This window comes from Nyctereutes procyonoides, unplaced genomic scaffold, assembly GCF_905146905.1.
Source record: "Nyctereutes procyonoides isolate TBG_1078 unplaced genomic scaffold, NYPRO_anot_genome, whole genome shotgun sequence".
Taxonomy (NCBI): Eukaryota; Metazoa; Chordata; class Mammalia; order Carnivora; family Canidae; genus Nyctereutes; species Nyctereutes procyonoides.
Window position 1 is genome coordinate 8,226,260 of NW_026575042.1, and position 14,007 is coordinate 8,240,266.

At 54.1% G+C, this 14,007-nt stretch overlaps 1 protein-coding gene across 12 annotated transcripts in view; it reads left to right on the forward strand.

Moving 5' to 3' along the window:
* The window catches only part of DLEC1 (DLEC1 cilia and flagella associated protein), a 78,253-nt gene that overhangs the window by 63,085 nt on the left and 1,161 nt on the right, over positions 1-14,007 (forward strand). For 8 of the 12 annotated variants that reach the window (XM_055320963.1, XM_055320965.1, XM_055320969.1 and 5 more), the window contains 15 exons: positions 3,182-3,335; positions 3,950-4,060; positions 4,949-5,079; positions 5,571-5,762; positions 6,678-6,748; positions 7,199-7,350; positions 7,964-8,082; positions 8,603-8,673; positions 10,741-10,946; positions 11,040-11,144; positions 11,232-11,357; positions 11,462-11,556; positions 11,738-11,822; positions 11,976-12,194; positions 13,338-13,499. In XM_055320963.1, coding sequence (XP_055176938.1) covers positions 3,182-3,335; positions 3,950-4,060; positions 4,949-5,079; positions 5,571-5,762; positions 6,678-6,748; positions 7,199-7,350; positions 7,964-8,082; positions 8,603-8,673; positions 10,741-10,946; positions 11,040-11,144; positions 11,232-11,357; positions 11,462-11,556; positions 11,738-11,822; positions 11,976-12,194; positions 13,338-13,499 — 1,999 coding nt within the window. Of the gene's footprint in view, positions 1-3,181; positions 3,336-3,949; positions 4,061-4,948; positions 5,080-5,570; positions 5,763-6,677; positions 6,749-7,198; positions 7,351-7,963; positions 8,083-8,602; positions 8,674-10,740; positions 10,947-11,039; positions 11,145-11,231; positions 11,358-11,461; positions 11,557-11,737; positions 11,823-11,975; positions 12,195-13,337; positions 13,500-14,007 lie in introns of those variants that run through there. The other 4 variants (XM_055320964.1, XM_055320966.1, XM_055320973.1 and 1 more) reach the window with 3 other exon arrangements.

A 14,007-nucleotide genomic window follows, 5' to 3' on the forward strand; every position in this document is an offset into this window, starting at 1 on the left:
CAGGCAATCATATTTTTTTAATTTTAAGCTTTTTTGTTCTCAGATGGTTCCCTTTTTATAGGAATCCGTCATTGTCTGACGGATGCAGCAGCGTCTCTGATTCCCCCGAGGAAACTCATTTTTGTTTCCTCACATTTGGTTGAGCTTCTTCTCCTTCACTCTTCAGATTTTCTTCAACATTCAGTAATCCCTTGGCAGCTGGTTCCTGTCTTGGAGTGGGAGAGGAAGCCGACTGACAAGAGGAGCTGGCGGTCTAAGTTCCTGAGGAAGTGGGTGTAGGTGTGGAGAGCACTGCTCTTCCGGGGAGTGAAGTGCATGTGTCTGTGAGCACCCTCTGTACCCAGCCACCCGCATCCAGGAGAAGGAAGGCCCTTCTGGGGAAGGCAGCCAAGGCAAACAGTAGAGGACCCCCCCACTGGCCAGCTACTGAAATCTTTGCATTCCATCATTTGTAAATAGGGATAAAGGGCACGGATCTCTCTGGTTGTCTTCCCTAGGTGGTAGTTGAGAGTCCCAGTGTTACTGCAGGATCTGCCCTGACCTCTGGGCAGCCCCACACCCACATTCCTCAGCAGGGGTGCCACAGCTTGGCCTTCTGGCGTGTTGGTGTGTTGCTGTGTTGTGGTGCGGTGTGAAGTGTGCTGTGCAGTGAGCTCAGGCGTTGGGCCCTGAACTGGCCACACTCACCTCTGAGCAGCCTTCAGTTAACTCTTCTGCCCTTTCTCTATGGCCCACTTCTGCCCATGAGGCCCCTCCTTCTGTTAGGGGAGCTCTGCAGGACCTTCTTCGCCAGAGATTTTTAGTAGTTTGTACTGTTTGGTCACTTGATCTGATCCATTCTTCTTTTTTTATTCTCATTAGAGCAGCATTATATTTACCTCTTTTATTCTTTACGTACAGTTTTCCACAAATGGTATGTGATAAAATATAATGGTGCAAGTGTAACAGTGGCCAATCCTGACCCACTCTCCATCCTTCTCCACCCTGTTGGCCTGCTTATCCACATCCTTGTGATCTTTCAATGGTAGTCATCCCAGTGTGTGCAAAGTGATATTTCATTGAGGATTTGGTTTATTTTTTTCTTGATGACAAATGATGTTATGCATCTTTCATGTGCTTATTGGCCATTTGTTTGTCTTCTTTGGAGAACTGGCCATTAAGATCTTTGCCCACTTTTTAAAAATAAGGTTGTCTTTTTTTTATTATTATTATGGAGTTGTAAGTGTTCTTTATATATTCTGGATATAAATCTCTTACTAGACATATGATTTTTCAAAAACTTTCTCTCATTCTGAGGATTGTCTTTTCACTTCCTTGATGATGTACTGCAAAGCATAAAAATTTTTAATTTCCATGAAGTCCACTTTATTTTTCTCTTTGATATCTTGTCCTTTCAAGGTTATACCTAAAAAAAAACATTACTTAATCTCATGTCACAAAGATCTTCTAAGAGTTTTGTAGTCTGGGCTCATACAGTTTGGTCTCTGATCTGTTTTGAGCTAATTTTTGTGTATGATGTGAGAAAGGGATCCAGCTTCATTCTTTTCCATGCAGATAACCAGTTGTTCCAGCACCATTTTTTAAAAAATATTTATTTATTTATTTATTTATTTATTTGAGAGAGAGAGAGTGAGCATGTGAGCAGTCAAGCAGACTTCCCACTGGGCTCAATCCCAGGATCCTGAGATCATGACCTCAGCTGAAATCAAGAGTTGCTCAACGGACTGAGTCACCCAGGGGGCCCTTAGCACCATTTTTTAAGAACACTGTTCTTTACCCATTGACTTGTCTTGGCACCCTTGTCAAAATCAATTATCAGAATCAATTAGAGGTGCCTGGCTGGCTCAGTCAGTAGAGCATGTGACTCAATCTCAGGGTTGTAAATTCAAGCCCCATGCTGGGTGTAGAGATTACTTTAAAAAAGTAAAATCTTACAAAATAATCAATTGACTATATGTATGAAGGTTTATTTATAGGCTGTCAATTCTGTTCCATTGATCTATACAATTATTCTTTTGCAAGTACCACATTTTCTTGATTACTCTGGCTTTGTAGTAAGTTCTGGAATCAGGAAATATGAACTCTCCAAATTTTTTTTTCTTTTTCAAAATTGTTTCGGCTATTTGGGGTCCTTAGAATTTTCATGAGTTCTAGGATCAGTTTATCAATTATGGCAAACAGCTGGGATTTTACTAGGGAGTGTATTGGATCTGTAGGTCAATGAGGGGAGTATATTCACCTTAACCATATTAAGTCTTCCTATCTGTGAACATGAAATTTCTTTCCATTTATTTAGGTCTGTTTTCATTTCTTTTGATGATGTTTTTATCATTTTCAGTGTATAAACCTTATACTTCTTTTCTTAAAGTTATTCCTAAGTATCTTTTCTGATGCTTTTGGAAATGGACTGATTTTCTTACTTTCATTTTATGAGTATTCATTGCTAGTTTATAGAACTATTTATTGATCTTATATCCCACAATCTTGCTGAATTCATGTACAGGTTTTATTAGATTTATATCTAAGTATTTCAGTTTTTCTGAGCAATTATAAATAGTATTGTATTTTTAACTTCTATATCCACAGGTTCACTGTTAACATAAAAAATGTGATTCATGGGTGGCTCAGTGGTTTAGCGCCTGCCTTTGGCCCAGGGCATGATCCTGGAGTCCCGGGATCAAGTCCCGCATCAGGCTCCCTGCATGTAGCCTGCTTCTCCTCTGCCTGTGTCTCTCCCTCTCTCTCTCTCATGAATAAATAAATAAAATTTTTTAAAAATGCAATTTGTTTTCATATTTTGTACCTTGTAACTTTTCTGATTCATTAGCTGTGGGAGGTTGTTGTAGTTGTTGTTACTGGTTTTTTTTTTTTAAGATTTTATTTATTTATTCATGAGAGACATAGAGAGAGAGGTAGAGACACAGGCAGAGAGAGAAGCTGGCTCCATGCAGGAAGCCTGATGTGCGACTCAATCCCAGGACTCCAGGATCACGCCCTGGGCCAAAGCCAGGCGCTCAACCGCTGAGCCACCCAGGTGTCCCTGTCGTTACTGTTTTTTAAGGAGTTTTTAAAATATAGATTCCTTGGGATTTTCCACACAGAACATAATGTCATCTACAAATAGGGATGGTTTTGTTTTTTCTTCTCAAATCACTATAGCTGTTATTTCTTTGTGTTTCAGCTACCTTCCTGTGTATGCCGAGGTACAGGAGCCCTATGTGTACCTGCAAAGCAGCCATGTGGAAGTCAGGAACCTGTACCTTGGTGTGCCTGCCAAGGCAACCATTACACTCATCAATGGCACACTCCTGCCTACCCGATTCCACTGGAGCAAGGTGAGTGAGCCTGCACTGTCGGGCACTGGGTCTGCAGCCCTCAGCACGAGGCCCATGTGGAGAGGCCATTGTTGCTCCCCATAACAGAGGTTCACCTCTCTCCCGCAGCCTGCCCCTTGCCCCACGATGCTCAGAAATGCTGGGCTCCTTGAAGAAGCAGCACATCTGATCTGGTTTTTCCTTGCCTTTTCTCCTCCCAAGAAGGAGTGCACACAGCTAGGGCTCCCCACTGGTGTAGCCCATGACCGGTCCACACAGCTGTTTTGAGCCCAGCTAGAGCTGATGTGGAGCTTATTCTGTGTGCCATGGGAGGTGGAGCCATGTCCTGGGCATCAGAGGCAGCTGCCTTCTGCTCCCCATCGCCCTAGGCCTCCCAGGGCAGCTTGTTCAGTACAGGCAACTCCTGACAGGTGTGAGGTCCACTGAGGGTTGGGGAGGTGAGGAGAAGGGCCCAGTAGATTACCCCCACCAGTGAGCGCCCAGCCCTTCTGGTCCTTCTGCGGGCCCTCAGACTGCCAGCCTCTGGCCGAGCATGCCCCAGTGCTGAGCACTGCGTGGTCCATGCTGGGAACCCAGCATGTGACAACAGGCCTGCATACCCATATGTCTGCCAGCTGCTGGGGCACCAAGCAAGTGTCTGCACAGCAAAGGTCTCCCCTCGACGTGGCACACTGGGTCCCAGTGAGGAGCGCCAGCTCAACCTGGAGCTGACTGCTCATACTGAGGTGAGTAAGGTGGTGAGGAGGCCTGAGGGACTAGAAGACTCCCCAGCTGTCTGTACCAGCACGAAGGTCCCCCCAAACCCCACTCCTATCAGAGGGCAAGAGATTTCTTGCATTTGGGTCTGGGGTCCCCATTCCTATTAGGCCTGCTCTCTAGGGATACAAGGTCAGGAAACCTGGAGCCGGCCTGAGTGCTCACTGGTTGTGTCTAGCCTCCGGCACCAGCTTCACCCCTCCCCTCTGGGCCTGTGTTGGGTGCTACGAGGAGAGGCTAGCCAGTGGCCACCTTCCCTGAAGAAGGGCACAGCTGCTCCTTGGCACAGCCCACAGGAAAGCCATCAGGACTTGGTTGGGGGTTGCTGCTATCTGCTTATCTGCTTGTGGTTCTTGTGGGATAAGAGACTTCTTCCTTGGGGAGACTTGCAGACCCAGTCCCATTTCTCCCTGGCAAACCTGGAGACAGTAGACTTTGTTCTCAGCTGGGTCTCTACTCTAGGGTGATAAGCAGATGGCCCCAGGCCCAGAGCAGATCTCACTCAGGAAGGACTTGATTTCTGTGGGAACAGCTTCAGTAGAATAAGTACACAGCTTCTCCAGAGGCCCACTTGGAGGGGTCTGCCTTCATGGGGATGTGCACAGATATTTGGAGCAGACTCAACCAGGGACCCTGAGGAAGGGGCCAGGGTGTGGGACGTCAGACTGGACCTGTGGATGGCAGCTCACTGGAGGGACTAGGGAGCCCTTCCACAGAGACGAGTCTAGACAGAGGTCAAGGCCTTTGTGCTGAGTGCCCCACAGCTACCACCTGTGCTACGCTCAGATGCTAGACCATCTGAGGCCCAGTCCTGGGACTTACATGTAGTGATGCTCCCCTGGTGGGCTTTCTTATAGGAAGAGCTGAGTGATCTGGCCCTCCCTTGTACCGTGTCTGGCATGAAGGAGCCACTGGTTCTGGGCATTTCTGGGAAGCCCCAGGGACTGCAAGTGGCTATTGCCATCTCTATGGAGGGCTCTGACAGCAGGTGAGCCCAGGGCTGGGACCAGGGCCTGAGGGCTGAGACGACCATACAAAGGACTGCACTGCACTGTGGTTGTCAGCCAGGAGATTCCCAGCTGATTCCTACAGCCGAGAGAGGCTGCAGTAACCTCTCTGGGAACAGGTCTCTCCACCCAAACCCTGCCCTCTGTGTGGTCTTTCCCCACACACTTGGAGGTATGGTGTCCAGGCTGTAGGAGATGCAGGGGGCAGGGCTGTGGACAGCTTGGGCTTTCCCACACAAGGCCCAGCACCTGCGGACAGGTCAGTCACCTCTGGGCAGGGAGAGTTTGTGGTTGAGGCCCCTCTTGACATCATGAGCTGACAAGGAGGAGGTGTCTGTGGGGAGGCAGCTTAACGGGAGGCAGTCTAAGGATGGAGCATAGCATAAAGGCAACTCTCACAGTCCTCCCCTTGTGGGCTCACTGGGCAGGGCCAAGGGAGGTGTCTAACTTCGTGCCCCTGGGCTCGGGGCAGTGTTCCCAGCATAGCGCTGTGGCCGGGCCACCTGGAGGAGCTCCACCTTGACTTCGGCTCGAAGGTGCCTCTGAGGACCCGCGTGAACTGCCAGCTCATCCTGACCAATCACTCCCCGATACAGACGCCTTTCACCCTCAAGTTTGAGTACTTTGGGAGCCCCCAGAACAGCCTGAACCAGAAACCCAGCCTGTAAGTCTGGTTTCTTTCAGGGCCAGTTCCCAGGGAGGAAGTTGCCAGGTGGGTTTGCCCTACTAAGCATATGTGTGGCTTAGGTGGCCAGAGGCTGTTTAAAGGTGTGTTTTCACAAGTACACATGGAGTGATGTAGAGAAACGGCCCCACTGCCCACCTCCCAGACTCTGATGGGGCCTTTGAGAGAGCCTGGGGTCATGGCAACGGGGAGGGCTTCTGGGAGATGAGGCGGTGTTCAGGCCAGTGCGTGAGGGAGAAGCTCCTGGCAGCGGAGGGAGCTGCGTGGGCAGAGATGTGGCAGGGAGGCATTCTGCAAAGCTATATCTAGAACTCAACCATGGGGTAAGTATTTCCACCACAAAAATTGGCAATTTACCAGCACACCATAGCAAACACCGCACCACTTAGTCTACTAAGGCAGGAGAGCCCAGCTTAAAAACCACTGCCGTGGGTGGTGGGGAACCACTCATGGTTTGTAAGCCATTAACTTTCCCACTCCAGGAAAGTGAGTGGACACTCGATGCTGGGCAGTTGTCAGCAGGAAAGACTGGAAATGGCCTTTTGCAGAAGGCTGAGCAAGAGATGAGGAGTCTGGGCTGCATTTGTATCTGGAGCCAACAGGGCACAGAGCCTGGGGATAAGAGGTCCCTAGCCCAGCACCCTCTGCGTTTCATGGAAGGCAATCCCTGGGTTGGAGGGTGGCCTGTAGCTGGGGTGCTTTGAGTGATGGGAGTGTAGCAGGTTGCCAAGACCATAGAGGGGGGTGAATAGACCTGACCTCTCCCCTGGGAGGAACATGCGGAGCCGCCTTCCTCCACTGGGACCTGGAGGATGCTAGTTGCTGAGAGATGTGGCTCAGTTCTAAGGAACAGCCTGATGCCTTGATGCTGTTTCTGTGTCCTGTCTGGTAAAGCCCCAACATGCCCCCTGCCCTGCTGAAGACGTCTCGGATTCGAGAACACTTGGCCAAGCGAGAGCAGCTGAGTAAGAGCCCCAGGGCGGGCCACAGCCAGGTTTCCTGGGGCCTTCTCCGGTTGTGGGCCACCTGCTGCAGGGAGGGGACCCTGATCACAGAGCCCATTTCAATGTCTTCTCTAGCAAGACCTCTGAGATGGCCATGGCCCTCTGCCTGACAGCGTCCCCTTTTTGGAATGAGGCCATCTCCTGGCTAAGGCATACAGCCCATGCACAGGGCCTGGTTTTGATTTGGGATGGGTAGTGGCTCAGAAGGGAGGGCTTCTGCTGGGGCCTGGCCCCTGAGAGCAGAGGGAGGCTGCCTACTGGATTCTGGGTTCCCAGGAGGAGAGTCTGTCTAGCCAGACCAAGGAGAGGCTGTGCAGCAGCTTGTCCCGTATGGTGCTTTGCTAACTTCTGAGGGTTTGGACCTCATTCCTGCCCTGGAATCCTGAATCCCCATTTCTGGTTATCACCTAGATTTTATGGAAAGCATGTTGTCACATGGGAAAGGAGCTGCCTTCTTTCCCCACATTTCCCAGGGCACACTGGGGGCCCACCAACAGCTGAACATCGACATCACAGGCTATGCCAACATGTGGGGCGAGTACTGGGACAACCTCATCTGCACGGTAAGAATAGACAGCCTGAGCCTGGTCTTGCCCTCTGGCCCTCTCTCCTCCACCTCCTGGCCCTCAGCCTCTCAAATCTCTCTGAGCTGGGAGACATGGCCCTTGAGCTTGGGACAGGCATTTGCAGCCACAGCAACCACAGGGGATCCAGGCAGAAGGGGTCTTTGTGAGCAGAACCTTCCATGGCTTTTCCCATAGGGTCCCATGAGGCTGGGCACACGGAGGGCAGAGAATCTGATAGGCTGCCTCCTGGGGCCAGGACTTGAGACTTGGAGGGGCAGTGACCGGAGAAGCAGGAATAGACTCCCAGAGCTATATTGTCACCTAGCCGTTGGCGCATCGCCTCGCTCTCCCATTGGTCCTTCCCTCACTCATTCAATGTGAAGTAGACACCTGCTATGCATGGGTTCCCATGTGGTCCCCTGGACTGTGGAGGATACAGGGACAAATCACAACAGATGATCCAACAAGGAGTTCCTAGTTTAGTACGGGGGATGAACTATGTACATTGTCATATTGGAGGAGGGAAAGCCTTAAATGGAGGGGACGAGGAGCCAGGGAATGCCATGGCAGCAGGGGACCAGAGTGACAGAGGATTGGTGTGCATCTGTAGGTGGGAGACCTGCCACCAGCAGTCATCCCGGTGCATATGGCAGTGGTAGGCTGCCCCATCAGCTCCCAGAGGACCACCTACTATACCACTGACCAGTTGCAGAAGGAGCCTATCATCAGGTGACCCCACTGGCCTCATCTTCTAACCCTTGAAACCCTCTGGCCTCCAGCCTGGCTGCCCATGCTGACCTTGTTGCTCTCCAACTGGCCTTGGTGCCACCCAGCAAGAACGCCCCAGGACAGGGCTGCCCCGGAGGAGCGAGGCCTCAGAGGACATGTCTGTTCTCTGCACATCTTTGGGGGGATAAAAGTAGCAACTAGTCAGTGTGGCCTGAGGTCAGTGCCAGGCCTGGGGCCCCACATACCACAAGCTGGGATCTGTCCTATGTAGGTGATGGTGTAGAGCTGGTGGGGTGGGGTGGGGGGTGCGGGGAGTGGGTGCTAGCAGGGTACTGAGCAGCCCTGAGTCATAGCGCACCAGGCACTGCACAGGGAAGACTTCCTGCCCTGTCTTCGTGACTTCAGGATGGACCACTGGGGGCCTCCTCCCTGCCTGAGCCCGTCCAGCCTCTGTCAAGCAGCCCTGCCTGCAACATGTGTGCTGGCTATGGCGGTGCTGAACCTGGTCTCCTGCCTCCAGGTTTGGCACCCAGGTCTCCGGAGGAGACACAGTCACCCGGGTCCTTCGCTTGAATAACTCCAGCCCCTGTGGTGAGAGGCTCACAAGACAGACTGGGGCTCTTGACACATTGTGCCCTGTGGTGGGTCAGGCTGGGAGGGACAATGGGGCTGCAGGAAGCTGATGGCCCACAGGCCCATGATGCAGGAGTCCAGGTGGCCTGTGGTTACTGAGGGAGGCCCTTGAGGGCCAAGGGGGGAGCAGCCAGCTTGTTGGGGGTTGTCAGAGAGAGCTACTTCCATGCATGAGGACAGGACTGGCCCTTGGCCAACCCTGGGTCCCCCCAGTCTGTGGGGTCACAAATGCTCTGTTCTCTCAGGCTCACTTTGCATAAGGACAGACACTGGCAGGGGCCACCCATTCTCATCCCTCCGGCCAGCACTCCCGGAGCTAGAGCCAGGTGCTCTGCAAGTTGCTGGGGGAACAGGACAGTGGGGTCTCTACTGAGAGGCTCCTGTGCTGATGCGGGTACAGACAGGGCTGTGGGCTACCCACAGGTTGAGTGCACTGAGGGGGAGCTGCTGGAGGATCACATGGTGTAGGGCACAGGCTCCCCTGTGGAGGGGCATCCCGGAGGATGGACCAGTGGGGCCTAGGGGAGCGTATGGAAAGAGTATCGGGGCCACAGTAAGAGCTTTGGCAGTCTGGAGGTGGAAGAGTGTTTAAGGCCTCTAGACACTGGACCTCCAGGCCTGAGCCAGCCTGTAGGGCTCTAAGCTCCTTGGTGACTGTAAGGAATGTGCAGCGGGGGAGTGCTAGCGCTCCTGTGACCCTGCCCATGAGGTCTGGGCAGTTAGGAAAGGGGCAGGGAACTCAGGGCTCTCCTCTAATCAGCTGTATCATGATCTCCTGGCATCCCCAGGGGCACCTGGTGGGCTTAGCAGAGTGTGCACCTCTTGATCTTGGGGTTGTAAGTTTGAGCCCCACATTGGGTGTAGAGATTGAAAAACAAAAGCTTAAAAAGAATAATCTGGTGTTTCCAGCAGTTTCACTTCTAAGCTGTTTTTAGATGCATTTGAGAACTAAATCTCATCTTTGCCCTTCAACGTGGAATTTCTCTTCTACCTTCCTTTCTTTTGGTGGTTCCCTTGTGTCCTCAGGGCTCATCACATGTATTATTTCTGTGTCTTTACATAACTTTGGGGGATGGAGGTCACTGGTGGCCCTGGTGAAGGGGATGTGGTGGGTGTAAGAGGCAGGTGCCGAGGGCATAACTTGAAGAAATACAAGTTCAGTGGTGTGCCCCTGTTCACCAGGTCTCCCGCAGGGCTAGCTGCAAGTCAGATGTTAGCTAGGGAGTGGCTGAGAGCACAGTGGGGGAGGCGATGGTGCACAGGGTTACAAGCATGCTGTGGAGGGAGAAGTGCTACTGGAAATGTCTGGCAGAGGGAAACTTGTTCAAGGCGGGGAGACCTGGTTTTGCCTCAGTGCTACTGGAAGCAGCTAGGGGAGGGGAAACGGGGCATGGCTGGCCCCTGAGAGGTGGGAGGAAAGGGGGATGACATAAATGCCTGCTGACAGAAGGGGTGTCAGGATGGGACTTCAGGGCCATCTTGATTTGGGGGCTTTGGGGAGGTGAACTGGGCCAGCAGCCCAGTGCCTGGAAGGCAAGGTAGGTGTCAGCACAGAAGGCACAACAGTGGGACCAAGGTCGGTTCAGCTCTCCAGGTTAGGTTTTGCCAGGTGGGTAGGATGGGGTAAAGGGAGAGGAGAATCCTGGCAAGACAGAGGTTGATATGATAGGGTCAACTAGCTCAGCTGGGGAAGGAAGTGAGTGCAGTGGGAGCTGATGGATGGAGGGGAACAGGTACAGAGAGGGGCCAGAGGGCCGGGGGTGGCTGTAGGGGGAGCCCCAAGTACTGGGAGGGGTGCATTTGGATGTGAAGGCCTGCTTCTGTGATCCACATGGTAGGGCTGATAGAGACAGCTGGCATACCTGTAGATGTTTCTCAAGAATTGTCTGGAAGTGGCATTAGGGAGGGGGCGAGGCCCCCCTCTACCCTGAGCGTGGGAGAATAGGCAACGGTGGGAGTTGCAGGGAAGGGGTGTCCAGGGATGATTCATCTGCCCCTACCTCAGCCCTCACCACCCTGCCGCAGACATCCGCCTGGACTGGGAAACCTACACTCCGGAAGACAGAGAGGACCGGCTGCTGGAGCTGCTGGTGTTTTATGGGCCACCTTTCCCACTGCGGGACCAAGCTGGGAATGACCTCTCGTGCCCAGAGACCCAAGAGAGCAGCAGTTCCTTCTGGTCCTCAAGCCCCTCTAACACGTCAGACTCCAGCCATGAAGCTGCCCAGTCTGTGAGCAGGGATGGAGGGGCAGGGCAGGTTGGCTGCTGAGTGGGGGCCAGTGAGCCCTGAGCCTCGTGAGCCTCAGCAACTCCCTGATGACAGGCCGAGGGCAGTGACAGAGCCCCGCAGAAGATCATCTCTGTTGTTCTGCGGGAGCATGATGGGGTGCCCGCTGACCACCTGTACTGCATCAGCCCCAAGCAGGTGGTGAGTTGGGGCGGGGCTGGGAGCTGCCTTGCCAAGAGTCCACTGCGGGTAGGCATGGGGCAGTAATGAGGCTGCTGTCTGAGCCAGGTGGTCCCCACGGGGGGCAGCAACACCATCTCCATCTCCTACACGCCTATGGTCCTTGGCCCTGAAGTCCTGCACAAGGTGGAGTGTGTCGGCTATGCCCTGGGCTTCATGAGCTTGGATGATGAGGTGAGCCCTCCTGGCCCAAGTGGGGTGACAGCCACTGCCTCTCCTGGGTGGTGGGCTGCCCCATCAGCTCAGGGACCGCCAGTGATGGGGCTTGGGCTCCGCAGGCAGAACGAGAGCTTCCAGGTAGGAGGCATCGCCTGCAGGACTTTGCTGCAGGACCCCTGAGGCTGGACCTGTGTGGCTATGTGAGGCCCGCACAGTGAGTTGCCTGGGCTTCCCGTTACCCCCTCGTGGGGAGCACCTTTGCTCTGGGAGGCTGGGACTGAGATGGGACTGGGAGAAGCCAGCAGGTAAGCCCAGGCAAAGGCTGGCTAGGGCCAGATGAGCCAAGTGGGACTGCCAGGAGGCCCTTGGGGCCCAGCCATGCTCATTGCTGACAGGCTAAGCATGGAGCTGGATTACGGTGGTGGTGTGGAGTTCCGGCACCAGGCCAGTGACCTCATCCCCGAGCAGCCCTGTACTGGGGTGAGTGTGCTGCCCACCCCCTGCCAATCTACCTGGACCTCAGATATCTCCATGAGGCCTCCTATGGTCTGGGTCCTCTACCCCAGAGCCATGGGCTCCAGGAGGGGAGAGATGCATCCCCAGCCCCACCCCCCAATATCTGTCACCACCCAGGTGCTGAGTGAGTTGGTGACCACCCACCACCTGAAGCTGACCAACACCACAGAAATCCCACAGTACTTCCAATTCCTGGTCTCCAGGCCCTTCTCTGTTTCTCAAGAAGGGGCCAGCCGCAGCCGCAGAGCTCCTGGCCCTGGCCGAGAACAGGGGTGTGAGGAAGAGCCTGCCACGGCTAGCAAGCAGCTGGTGCTCCACCCCCGGGAAAATATGCTGGTCAGTTGGGAGATGCGCTGCAGGCAGTCACTTGGGCCAGAGGTCACCTTCCTCTCACACATATGCAGGCATGTACAGACATGTGCCCATCACCCTCATGCACTTGTACAGACATTTGCGTCCAGACACTGCACACTCTCCTGTCATCCACTTCCAGAGCTTCAGTGAGCAGTCACATCCTCTCTTCCAAAAAGTGCACTTTGGTACAGGTATACTGAGTGTTTACCATGTGCTAGATGCTGTACTAGGTGACAGACTCCTCCAAGGACCTCACCATGGAGGGAGGAAACATCTGCAAAAGAAAGGAGGATGGGCCCCCTCGGCTCACTTAGCATTTGCTCCCTTCTTCAGAGGTAAACTGAGGGACAGCCCCAAAGCACAGCCCAAAGTCCTCTTCTACCAGAGCACCCATGAAACTACACACTGTCACCAAGTAAAGGTCCTCTTAAAGTGCCTCAGGGAGCCGCAGGGCCGTCAGAGAGAAGACATCTCCTAACAGTACCACCTCTGACCCTCCGTGCACTGATAGAACCCAGGCATCTGGTCCTGACCAGAATTCGACCCAAACTCAATTCTCCATTGTCCTGCCTACACCTGTGCCTCCACTCTTGGTGCGAGCATTTTATCTCTGCAAATACCACTGCCTCCCACCCTTTGCCCAAGCAGGCCTTGGCATCCTCCTCCCTGGCCCCTCTCTGACCGGCCAGCCCCCACACCCTGTTGCCACCCCTCCTCAGTCTCCACCTCTCTGTACTCTTCATCCCACACCCATAGCCCTGGTCCTGCCAAGGGGTAAGGGGTGGTTTGCATGTAAGGTCAGGGGCTGCGCATGGAGCTGCGCATGGAGCCGCCCAGGCTCCTGTGGTCTCCTCCAAGGTCCTTGGCTCCTGAGGCCCCATCCCCAGGACTAGCAGGTGCAGGGCACAGAGCACGGCCAGTGTCTATGGACCGAACGCCCCAGGCAGGGGCACCAGGAGGAAGCAGGCGCACTGCTGGGCTGGCTGTGTCAGGGGCCAAGCTGGGGCCTTGCCGGGCAGCTGGGGGCCATGGAGGGGAGGAGGACGGAGCTTGGGGTGAGGGGTGGGGGGCAGGGGTGCCTGTCTGCAGCAGCTGGAGCTGACAGCCCTGTTCGCGCCTGCTCAGGTGAACGTGTCCTTCTCACTGTCCCTGGAGCTGCTCTCCTACCAGAAGCTCCCGGCTGACCAGATGCTGCCCGGGGTGGACATTCGGCAGCATGCCAGCGGGGAGAAAGAGATGGTGTTTACTCAGAGCCTGCTCCTGGAGTACGCCAACCACACCACTCAGGTGAGTCCCGGGCCCGCCCCACACCGAGGAGGGTGCAGCCGGGCCAGACTGTTCTCGGGGGTCAGAGGACAGACCCGGACGAGGTCTTCAGAAACAAGAGGAGCCCCGGCCCATGTCCTGAGGGCCCCGTCTGCCTTGGAAGAGGACCTTCCATGAGGACACACACATGGAGAAAAGGAGGATCATCTCTCCTTACCTACCTCAGCTCAGAACCAGGTGAGGTACTGTAGGGTGGGAAACAGGGAAGGCTTCCCAGAGCAGGTGGCATGTGAAGTGTCCCAGCTGGAAAGTACAGGTGAGGAACGAAAAGGACTAGCCTCAGGGGTGGATTCCAGGGAAGCCAGAAGGAAGAATTCATTTGTGACCAGGCAGACCCTCCAGCTTGGTCCTTGGGTGGCTGCTGGGGCCCAGAGGTGAGGTAGGCTGAGGCAGGGCCTGAGGGTGATGTGGGGGGGGACCGCCAGGAGCTAGGACCAGGGGGCTGGGCCTTGGGGCCCCCACGGGATGA